The sequence below is a fragment of the Dermacentor andersoni genome, chromosome 7, assembly GCF_023375885.2.
Source record: "Dermacentor andersoni chromosome 7, qqDerAnde1_hic_scaffold, whole genome shotgun sequence".
In the NCBI taxonomy this organism is placed as follows: domain Eukaryota; kingdom Metazoa; phylum Arthropoda; class Arachnida; order Ixodida; family Ixodidae; genus Dermacentor; species Dermacentor andersoni.
The window spans coordinates 156,712,550-156,725,010 of NC_092820.1; the positions used below are offsets into that span (position 1 = coordinate 156,712,550).

The window sequence follows — 12,461 nt, forward strand, 5'->3', positions numbered from 1 at the left end:
CACATACAGCAGGTGAGAGCAGAACAGTATAGTAATAAAGATATTCTATACCAAAACACCTTATGTATCCTGGTGTGGCTAAACTTATTGTCTGTAAGTGGCTGTAAACAGAATTTGCGACTGGCAAGGCCATATTCCAGACAACCACCAGAGACATTTGTGGTCATACGTGGTAGTTGCGTGAGACCACGCTTTCCGAACAAACAAACTAGCAATCAAGCACACAAACAAGGGAGAGCGAATTGACTGCTCATACCAAGGTGCATTCGCTGAGACGAGCACGAGCCTTCAGCAGCTGAGCTTCCAGCTGTACAGCGTGCTCCACACGGCGCCGACTGCCTTCCAGTTGTTCCTCCAGCATGGCCTTCGTTTCGCCCAGGATGCGCTTGTCCTCGCGCAGTTCCTGAGTGCACCCACAGATTCTTAATCACATCACCATGACATAGCTTAGCAAATAGTCGGCTACATACAGCCTCATTGTGCATGCAAAAAGGAGCAGATAACAACACTGGTACCTCTCTTATTTTGCTATGCGCTGCTCTGAACAATAATACTTGCCACATAATGTTTGAAAGTTTAGCCTCATATATTAACTCTTTGCATTGATGTGTTAAGACCCTCTCGACATACGAAAATACTTGTTCTGGTCAGATGTTTGGAAGTGCAAGATATGTGCATACACTCATGTCAGCTGGTTGTTTCCTTACATGTTTGTTACAGCACCTCTTGGAAACTTTTGCAACTGTTGACAAGTGCATTTCGCAGTGTCTGCGTACGAGAGCAACAATTTTTTGTCAGCACACTTCAAGGAATTCACACACTCTTCTTGTGGTGCAAAGCACCAAGGATGGCAACGTTTCCTCTGTATCCGTCTTAGAAAAGAAATCTAGCTTAAGTTTAGCAAATTTAGCTGCGAGGAGCAATATAGCCTACCATCAGACAACCAGCAAACGTCCTCAAAAGAGAGCACTGGAGAAAAGTGACGTTGAGGACCCTAGAGAAAACAGTTCCTGTTTTGATCACCCCCTACGTGATGCTAGCTGGAGGCTGTACTCTTCGAGATCCTCAAGAATAAAGAAAATGTTCTAAAATAATTCACTTACTGTATGTTTGCTCAGACGAGAGCTCTTTCTGTGCAGTGTCCAAAACACTTGAAATAGTTTGTGACCGGAACAACCGCAAATAGTGTAATTTCTCTTTAATTTGTCATTTCTACACTTCAATTAAAACTGCCCATGGCTTTCCCTGTGCTTTCCTTGTCTTCATATGGTTGCCCTCCAAGGGTTATTCTTGCATTCCAGGAAAATTCATGCCAGTATAGTTCCTCTTTTGCTTTTTCTGCTTGCACAAAATGGGGAACACTGCCACCAAACTGTCATGATGCCATGCTCTGAAACTTTATTGCTTTCAAAAGTCACATCTGCATCATGCAGTACTAATGCAGTTGCCCTGATCTACTCATAATCTAAAATATTTCTAAATATTTATAACTTGTATAAAAGCCTACTTGTCTTGCTAATATGGCAACTTGCTAAATGTGCTATAACACACATGTGAATTACAGCCTTGCAATACAGGCAAGTTAAGCATAGCGTTAGATTAACAGAACCATATGTAAAAACTAGAAAGTAACATTACCCAGGTCAAAACAACAAAAGCTTCACACTGTATACCTGACAGCAGCTGCCAACCTATCTTCCTTTGAGCAGCGAAATAGCTTCGCTTTGTTTTAGCAAGAAAAAAAAAGGCCAAGTGTCACACACGATTCACAAGTGCATCATAATGGCACACATTATAGTTGGCTTACTGCCTGCTGGTCTATCACATTTACCAGCACAACTATTTACGCTGGGCTGCTTGCTGTGAACTGGCATGTCATAGTATGACATGCCAGTTCACAACAAACATGACATGTATGGCATGACTCTAAATTGTGACACTTCCTGAGCATGCCCAATTATATACTGCTCTTCCAGTGACAGTGCGGTAGAAAGCACAGTGATATGCCAAGGGAAAATAGCATACTGTTGTGTTATTGGCCTTAATACAATCACAAATTTGACGTGCTGAATCTGCTGAACTTGCTTGCATAAAAAAATGTTTGGCATTTTTTTCTTATTCACTACTTGAACAAGACATTAAGTGGGCAACAATGTCCTCTTTGTGTTAGAATGTCGTAAGTGTGAAATAACATTCACTTGCTGAAAAACAAGCAAAAATGGACCATCAATTACTGGCAAGTCCATCTGATATTACACCAACTCCACCCAGGGCAGAGTCATGCTGAACCCTCTGCCCTACCTTCTTTCTCCCCCCTCCCACCATACGAAAATGACGTCTTCCACTCACCTCCACTCTACTCCGAAAGAAGTCGAGTTCGCTCATCTTATCTTTGTACCTCTGTATTTCACTTTCAAGCCTATCCAGCTTCAGCACCTGTAGGGAATACAAGCTTCACTCTACAGCTGTTCCACTTCCCACAAACATTTCTTTAGTCAAAACAGTCCCACAAAAATACAGACCTTTTCCTTGAGAATGTCAATCTCATCCCTGTAGGCCTTGGCTGTTCTTGCATCTTGTACAAGTTCCAAGTTCTGGAACATTAAAAAAAAAAATATTCATTCACAATTAGTTCAGTTCTCAAGAAACTGAAGCTCAAGAGTAGAAAGACATAAGAAGTCTTCATGCAGGCCTCTGTTTTTACCACAAAGCAAGGCAGCCAAGCATCCTTGCTGACCAGGGCTATCAAATAATATGGGTGTCACACAGTGCATTTTCAATAATGATCGAGCCTGATTCGGATCAAATTTCTTAACCGAGATTACCTCTCTTCCACGGCTTGCGCAAATGAGCCAACTGCGATAGAGACATTTTATCCCGATTGGGCTCGATCCCAATCGCAAATGCACCAAGTGACACCCGTATTAGGTTGAGCCGCAACAGCGTGGTAACACTTAGCACACACCAAGACCGCCACATGTGACTTCAGAAGTAATGTTAGTTTAAATGCTACAGGTAGCTTGGGCACACAAGGGTTCTAAACTCGGCTAGTTGTTTTGCGTTTAACATGACAAAGAGTGTAGACAGGTGAACAAGCTGGACAGGGTGCATCTGCCCTGTTTGTTCACTTGTCCCATTGTCTGCGCTGTTCACCATGTTCAGCTTGAGAACTTCCCACCCTGCATGAATTCCAAACGCCCACTAGCACACATGTATACTACACAAATTCCCTCAGCTCCTTTACACATGACAGAAGCGTCAACAAAGAGGGAGAAAGAACATGACTGGTTACCTCTTGTCGCAACCTTGCAATCGCCTCCTTCAGCTGACTGAGCTCCTCTTTTTGTTCGGACAGTACTTCGAGCTTCTCCTCCCTAAAGCACAAAATTAATTACAGCTCAAAGCATGTGCCAGGTAAAGACCATCGATGAACACTGTAGAACTCTCACAGAAGACCAGGACGAAACATGATTCAGCGAGGCATTGCAAATGCTTGGCTGCCACTTTTCCTCTATTAACCAGAAAGCACATGAGTATTTGCCAGGAAATGGTGTTTCCACCTCAGCAAAACCAAACAAGGAACAGGAATAAAACACAGGCAGCACACCGGTCATTTGTTATATGGCCTGCATATGCCCAGAACACAGTGAGGCAACAAATAGCATAAAGATGATGCAGAGTAATATTAGAATAACTGCTTCCATGAGAACTAATAAATTAGTTGTTACCACTCAGCATTCAGGGTTACAATACCAAGTTATCCACAAGCCAGCATTTCTGCAAGTTGAAAGCAAGCTGATTGGCCAGCAACCAGCTGCCAACCGGAAAAAGCATTACAATGGTCAAGCCAGTTTGTTTGTGGCTATGAAAAAACTGGCCTTACAGAGAAAAACAGTGACAACTCGCATGTCCTAGCAAACTCAACACCACACAAATTCATCACAAGTCATGAGGTTTCAAGGGAATGAAGACAGCCAATGCGTAATACATTGACGTTTGATCGTCATACAAACTTGGGCATATGTTGCAGCACAGAAGAAAGAGATCACGCAAAAAAAAATGTAGTGTAGTAAATAGCTTTTTCAGCTGCTGGCAAAGACAGTATGTTGTTTTCTCCCTTCGTTTAGCTAAATCTGTTTTTTTCAGTGCCCAGTTTTTCTGACACACTTGACCCCTACCATGCCACGTTAACTGATTATCCCGAATTCTGATCAAAAATGGTCAAATATTCTCACTGAAGAATCTTTCACAAAAAACAATGCTGACAATATTTTAGGTGCTCATTTTTACAACATGTCAACCATTTATTGCAAAAGTTAAGCTTAACAGTTCCAGCCAAAAAAATAAAAAGAAGATTAAGCATATCATTGATAAGCAAATCCAAACTGCAAGAAAATTAAAAATATCAACAAGCTGAGCTCGTCCTTGGCTGTTCTAACCAGAAACACATGGACGGACCCAACTTGTCCATGGCAGGGAAGGAATTAAAGCACTAATGGTACTAATGAACTAATGTTACACACTAATGGTGTATACCAACATAAAGTATGGAGTAAAGATCAAGGGTACATTTAGCTGAATATCTAAGTGGCTATGAGGTCAAAAAGTAAGAGGGTCGTAAACTCACAGCTCCTGTTGACAGCGGCGAAGCTTGGCCTTGGTGTCGGCTAATTCCACGCCTAGCCTCGAGTCAGCCGCCTGGGGTGACGCAGCATCAGAGCCACCCCATACCTGATCGCCCGCACCATCGACACTGCCACTCGACTCCTGTTCCAAGGTCAGGTTCACAAGGCGCTGGAATGTCAGACAACGTGATGTGAGCTGTATGTTTGGGCAAGTTGATCGGAGTGGGCACCAATGCAGAAGACACGCAAAGTACAAATTACCCACATGGGTGTTGTGCAGGCGACCTGCATCTCACATCTTCGATTTGCTGCAACTACTGTAATTAAGATGCAGGCAACGAACTTTACTACTACAATGGCTACGAACTACCAATGATTTGTGCCGTCACTGATGAAAGCCCGATGAGTCTGATATTCAGAGGAATTGTGGGTTATGATGAAATATGATTGTACAGTTCAATTTCTCAATAAAGCATCATCATCGTCATTTTAAGTTATGCCGCTAACATAAAAATGTGCATGAGGGTATGCTTACGAAGCACAAATGATCAAAAATCCACTCAACAATGTTGTGGGCACTAATTAATCTGGCATGCGGACATACAAATGGTGTGTGTGTGTGTGTGTGCGTGCGTGCGTGTGTTTGTGTGTGTGCGTGTTATACAGCAGATGGAGGAAAGAAAAGCACTTTTATCATGTGTAGTGCATATAAACAATAAAGGACGCAAACTAGAACAGATAGCATATATAAGTCAAATTTCAAGAATTGAAAAGTTCAATGGTTCTAGTGTTAAGAATTAAGGTAGCAGTTTGTTCCATTCTTTTATTGTTTAAGGGCAAAAGTACTAAAAAGATATTTGTTCTTGTGCCAGACGGGACAACAGGCAGCATGTGGTGATACTATTTGGTTCCACATTTGTGGAACCACGACAAACTCTCTGCTCATTTACTTGCCAGCAAAGAGGAAATGGAGTTGCCAAACCTTGTGCTATTCTAGCAAGGTTTCAATGGTAAGCTATTTCATGATAGCTGTTCATAATAGCAATAATTCAGTACTTGAAGAAAATGAAACGCAGCAGTAGAAATAATCACGGAAAGCTGCAATTTTCAATACTTCAACTCGTAATGTATGACCACATATACAGTACCCCAAAGAAGACACAGTGAGCATTTCAGTGCCCATTAACATTTTCAAAACCAGCAAAGGCGTTACACAGCATAATGGAAAAGGCAGAACGAGCAGTCAAAGCAGTCAATGCGCTAACTCCACTGCTCAAACAAACCTGTGCTGCGCTGTCTCGTTGTCGAGAGAGAGTGGCTACGTGACGGACTAGAGTGGCATACATGCGCGGCCGGTCCGCTTCGGGCAGGGTCTCCAGTCGGCCCCAGTCCCGTGTCCAGACTGAATCCGGATTGTCGGTGATGGAGGCGATTGCTTCGGCCAGGGAGGCCTGGGTGGCCAAGTCGAGCCTTCGAATGGCTTCAATGAAGCGTCCTTTACGGCCACACTGTACTGCACAGCCCAGCATCAGCAGGAGCAGACGACTCAGCTCCTGCTCACTGGTTTCTGTAAAAGATAATTCCACTTGCATTACGCCTCACTTCCTTTCGCTTTCACTTGAGATGCACTCTACTGCCGCAACTGCATACAGGTGCAGCACACTCCCGCTATAATATTGTTCTTTGCACAAGATGCTTAACAAATTTTCTTAGATTGTTGCAAGATTTAGTTTCAGGCATACTGCGCAATGACAATGTAGAATACTGAAATAATGAAAGCCATCTTAAGTCCTAAACTTGGCAACCACCAAATGCACTTGCTGCTGTGGCCACCACGATGTTTTTGTATGCGCACGCAAGTTCGAATAATAATGATGATGATGATGATGATGATGATGATGATGACGACGACGAACGACGATGATAAGCTCTTCATGGCCTACATTTTGCCCCATGAAGATGTGCGATATGGGCCTTGGCAAACAGTAAACTTCAGTTGGAAAAATTGCAAATCGCCAACATGAAGTGTATAAAGTTTTACATATAAAGTGAAATAAGCCTCCATGAACTGCACATTGTGAAAGCAACATAACATGTGGTGTGTGCACTAATGGCATGTTTGACTGGCTGCTATCACACTCTTTGGGCCACAACAATGCGAAACCTGCTCAAGATCACGCACGGCTGGAGAAAGCCTGCCCAAGCAAAATGGGCAGCTGCTCGCCAGAGCAACTGAAACCGGGAAATGGAAACACATCACTGCAACTTCTGCTGTAAAGAAACAGGGTGGACACGCAAGGCCCATGCATAACTCCCACCTCGGACACCGTCGCAACAGAAACTACAGCAGCCATGTGACCGAAATTCTATGGGGTATTGGTCGCATTACCAGGATGAAACTTGGTTTGGATGAAACTTGGGAGTGCTCCAAGCATTCAGTTGGTACTAGACGAATGTAGAGCACATTGCAAGAGTGTCGTAGGGTGCTATGAAATGACTAGTCACATGTGCCGTGTGTAAGGGTTTAAATTGTGCCCATGACTTAAGCTCCTACACATTTTTTTTCCTGCTGTGCAGCAATCACGGAGATTCACCTCTAAAAATATTCAGCTTATCTAACTTTCTGAAAGACCCATCTTCTTTGGTAGTAGTCTTCATCTGTACCTTACATCACTGAAAGAAACTGGGACTAATATTGGCTTTTTTTTTCAGTACTTCCTGGTGCAAAAAGAAAAAGAAACGAAGATCAGTAAACACCTAAAACATGACTCATTGATACAAAATTTTTTTCACTGTGTTAAAATTTTGTTCACATGTTCTAGAAGGTAACGATACTGAACAACATCTCGGCTGTCACCTACCATCAAAGGTTGCTTTGGCAATGCTGACCACATTAGGCAGGTGCATAACTAGCACTTGTTCCAGGACCTCCTGCACCAATAAACAGGGTCATAAGGTTAGGCGAGCCACTGTTGCACAAACAACAAAATATCTGTTGAATTAGTAGTACTAGTAAATTTTTTTTATATACGCAATATCGAGGTAAACATAGAAAGTTCTGATGCATTAACACAGCTGCTCAATGTGGACACTTAACCTATTCTACAATTTTAAACGATTCACAACTCATTGATGCACAGCCTGTGATGAAATATTGATAAAAGGATGACAGAAGCTTGATAGAGAGCTTTATTATATCGTAAAGCAGCAGCATGCAACATGCAAAGTAACATTGGAATCCCACAGTGCTGTAACAAAATGCGGAGCTAGCTTTGTGCATTGCTGGCATCTGCAATGTTGAGATGTTAGTGACAAACTTTAATGCACACAAACATTTTTAGTGGGCATACTGTTCTGCTCAATAATCTCAGAAAAATGTTGGTAGCACTTGCTTTTGCTTCACTTAAGAAGAAAGTATGTGTGCTAATTTAATGCTCTTCGTGACATTTCTTTTTGATTGGAAGCACTTCAAGTCTGATGAAGGACATGTCGCCCTAACTACCGTGACGCAGGATGGCACGAATGAACTTGTCTTCGTACTATTTTTAATATGAATTATTCTATGTAGAAGCGAATACTTTTTTTGAGATTCACAATTTTGGTACCACGACTGGCAATGATGAGACAGCAAGTTATTTTGTATGAGCACACAAGAGTATTTCATTTCGCTGTCACAAGATATGGCAATGTAATCTTTTGCAACCTGCGACATGCAAAACTACACTAAAACTTTCATCACTAGTGCTTGAGCTTGGGCTTATAAAGCATTATGATGACGGTCAAACGAAGTGCTTTCCTGTCGCACTAAAAACACTCTGGTATTGGCCGCAGTGGGAACGAAACAGAGGAGAGTTTTATACTCTTCTTAAACTTGCGGCATCTACACTGCATCCTAGCTTTGTGTCAGTGCTTTCTCCAAGAAAAGTGAAGTCTTACCTCGTAGAACACTTTGATGTTGTGCAGCAGCATGTTGAGATTTCGCAGTCGAGCAGTCATGTCAGTAGCTGGATTTATTACACCGGAGTACATGGGATGGGCGTCACTGCAATGTGAAAGATGCAAAGACAAAAAGAAAAATTGCCTCAATTTCCCCTCTCCCTCGAGTCCTCCGCTCAACAAGCATTACGCCTTTTGCGGCTACTTTTCCACTAAACACAGCAAGAATAAAAGAACAACGGTGAGCTGCTTACATCTGCAGCCAGACGGTGTGCAGAAAGACGCCATCACAGAGCTGCTTGAAGTCCAATGGCTTTCCATCATCATCGTAAAATGTTTTGACCTGCAACACAGAAAACAACAGCTAGCTTGTGATGCTTGCACTGACTATAGGCTGCCTTCCACAGTTATGATGAAGCCACCTGATTATATAAGGTGGCTTCAATACTCTCCTTGTTACGAGCTGACCTGCAAGGCCATGAAAACATGTTGGCCTCTCGTAAACACTTTCCAGTAAATCAAACGAAACTGGTGCAGTTCCGAAGTCGTCGAATTAACAGATGTCTTGGTTCTTCAGAAAGTCTTTGTAACACATCTGCCCTTCAAACCTTGACTGCAAACTCTTAAGGGCAACAGCTTTGATAACACGCTTCCAGTATAACTGATGTGCCCCCACCCACGATACCATATCACCACCAAACTTTTATGCACCAGTGGTGGTATTCAGATTTCCACTTCCACAGACACTCCCTGAAATGTGCACTTTGACTCATTGAAGCAGCAGGAACAGATTACCTGGTTCAATTGTGAAGACAAGCATTCATGCAGAGTCATAAACAAAGGAACAGTGGTCTCAGCTGTCATATTGTGTGTCAACTTTTGTGTGCAATTGAATGTGACATTGCAAAGTAGACCTACTGTAGTTGCGTAGGAGCTACAGCTGTAAAGACGATTGTAGAACTCCTTTCCTCTTTTTCATTTTTGCACATATGCAACAGGTGTTTGTAAATCTCAATTAAAATATGTTTGTTTGGGAAGTGCTTGATTCCTAACCTTAGTGCATAACAACCACTTATACAGCTTGTCAGCAGGGAAGGAATAACACTCATCACAGCTGATTTGGCCCAACACTTTATCCTTGTACAAAGCAGCAAGTTACATGTACATGAACATGAATGTGTACTTGCTGTAGTGTCACATAGCTCTATTAAATTGCACAACTGGATTCATATTCAAAGGGGATTACTTAAGCAGAGTGAGCATAGCAATGTCCTCCATAATTAAGCTATGAGTAACAGTGGAATGAGAATTTCATAGTTTTTATATGCAGCATGTCTTTGTCCATGGTCTCCTTCATAATACTGTTACATGCCTTCCACTTTACCAAAAAAACATCAATGAAAGACTGCATGCAGGCATGAAAAGTGTCTGGAATAAGAAAGTCTGACTCAAAAGCAATGAAATACATTTTTGCACTCTGTTGCACTGCAGAGCTATAAACTCAAGGCATTTTCACTTTTATGAAAAGAACATTAGATTGACAAGTCCACAAAAAAAACTGAAAACAATAAATTTCTCAGCTTCAATTAAGTGTTTAGTAAAGCTGACTGTATATACCAGAACAAGAACTAAAGCAAGGCCAAGATATGCAGTAATAATTAGGCTGTGATAAAGGTTGTCGGGATTTGACCTTGTTAATTCAGCAATACTATTGCAGCTATTGCTGTATAACACCCTTGCCACTGGACGGCATAGCTTTACATATGTACTGTCAACATCGAATTTTTATATGATGCAGACTCTGCGAAAAAGTTATATTTCTCCTCAGTTCATGCAGCCTTTAATTGAATGAAAGTGTGTGTTGGTTGCTCTCAGTTCAGACTGCAGCTCCGAATTTGGGGCTATGTTCCCAGACTTTGCAAAAATTCCACCTTTTTGTAGATTCTAGCACTGTAATTTTTTTATGCCAATATTATATTGCAAGGAGAAGTAATCAAGAGCGGTCAAAAAAGGGATTTCCATGGAGCTAACCCTTCGACAAGGGAATTGGCTTCGTCAAGGCCCTGAAGAAGCCACGCCCCCTTGTTGAAACATTGACTCTAGTGAAATACTCAGCAGACTTGTTTCTGGGCAAGTTGGTGTGGGTTTCTATGCATTCTTTTTAACGCCACAGCACAAAAAGCAGACATGACGCAGGTAACACAACACATGCATGCACAAACACACACAGATGCTTGTGTGTGTCTTGCTCTCTCAGAGGTGTCTGCCTTTCAGGCCATTAAACAGCGCATAGAAAATTCAGCGACATCCCTTGTTTGGTCCAGTACAGCATCTTCAACACCACTAGCTGTGGCCACCTCCAACACACTTAAAATAACAAGACTGTCTTCCCACCTTACAGAGTGAATTGGCAGTGAAGTGCTTTAGCAGTCATTTGTAAAAATTGCTCATTTCATCTCTTTGCTGTCTTTACGTTCAATAAGTTGCTAGCCCAACTTGGTATGTAAACTGAACAGCTGCATGGCAAGTTGGTTCATGATACTTAAGAAACCAAACATTTGAAAAAAAAAAATATATATATATATATATATATATATATATATATATAAGAGAACAGAGAAAGTGCACGATGTACCAATGCTGTCGTCTCTTTTAAGCATCCCATTTTCTTTTCTTCTCTCTTTTTTTTTGTGTGTGTGAGTGCTCCTTTAACACTCAAACCTTGCAAGTCGCTCTGATCATGTGCCCTGGCACAACGACATGCTGCAGTCCCAAGAAAGAATGAGAAGAAACTTTTAAAACCCACCAATAGCTAATTTCATTGAGTATCAAACACTTATCTTCTTGACACAAAAATTTATTTCTCTTGAAAATTTCAAGCAATTTTTACCCAATTACGTTGTTGGATACCTGTCTCAGTTTTATCATCACAAGGCTGGGCTGATGCCTTCCACCCACACGCAATCTGTTGAGACGATGAGACATTCAATCATATTTTTTTATTGTGTCCTCGTCTTCTCTATTTTTCTTTTTTCATGTTTAGGAAAAACCTTCCGGAAGCATGGTTTGGACAACTTGAGCAAATTTTTTCATTGTGGATATTTTTTCTGGCAGCCTCCTCTCTTTGACACTGACGGTTTGGACACCTTGAGTAAGTCTTTTCATTATGGATATTCTTTTTCTGGCAACCTTCTCTATTCAATGCTCTCATAAGGATGTTTGCTCAGCCGTGGATAAATTTTTATTAGCTTGAAGGCTATTTTCTTGATACGTTGTTCATATGTTATTTTTCAGTCCTTCAATTTTCCTACATTTCCGCTGCCTTTAGTGATAGCTAAACGAATTTTCTAATGCCATATCCGACTTTTGGCCAATCCCCCAAAGTAGTGGTTATGCGCCATCAAGAAAGGAAGACCAAACAAAACCGCGAGTGGTTCAGCCAAGCGTAAACTTAACCCAGGCGTAATCCACCGCCTAGCAAGTGACCCTTTCGCTAACTCATCGGTCGGAGACTCGCGTTGTCTTTAAAGAAAAAAAAAAGAAGAAGGCGGCCCTGTAGCTCGGAAAGTCGCGTACCCAACTTAACCTGCTGGGTACCGAGGCGTGTGAAACGGCGCAGGCAGGCATCCGCTCGCATAAGCCAAGAACACTGTCTAAAAACTGCACATTCGACCGCTATTTATTTTTATTTTTTTCACAGCATTAAAAGGCAGTCCAAACGCACGTCTGCTGCATAAGGAACAATCGGTAAAATGCATCAGCGAAAGGATAGCGCAGATCGCACCGCGGAGAACGAAGGCGGCGAGATGATCAACTGGAACTGAAAGTTGTAAACGAAAGGAGCGCAGCGACCGAGCTCGACAAAGGCATAAAAGCCTGCAAAACCCGAAAAGCACCATG

The 12,461-nt window shown here is 42.0% G+C and overlaps 1 protein-coding gene across 1 annotated transcript in view; it reads right to left on the bottom strand.

Annotated features, from left to right (window-relative positions):
- Positions 1-12,461, bottom strand: part of LOC126533502 (uncharacterized) — a 56,785-nt gene that overhangs the window by 43,643 nt on the left and 681 nt on the right. The window contains exons 2-10 of the mRNA XM_050180674.3: positions 8,816-8,904; positions 8,562-8,667; positions 7,487-7,556; positions 5,909-6,192; positions 4,628-4,794; positions 3,293-3,374; positions 2,523-2,594; positions 2,350-2,436; positions 257-403 (exon numbers count right to left, since the gene is read on the bottom strand). Of these exons, the coding sequence (XP_050036631.1) occupies positions 257-403; positions 2,350-2,436; positions 2,523-2,594; positions 3,293-3,374; positions 4,628-4,794; positions 5,909-6,192; positions 7,487-7,556; positions 8,562-8,667; positions 8,816-8,904 (1,104 nt within the window). The remainder of the gene's footprint in view (positions 1-256; positions 404-2,349; positions 2,437-2,522; positions 2,595-3,292; positions 3,375-4,627; positions 4,795-5,908; positions 6,193-7,486; positions 7,557-8,561; positions 8,668-8,815; positions 8,905-12,461) is intronic.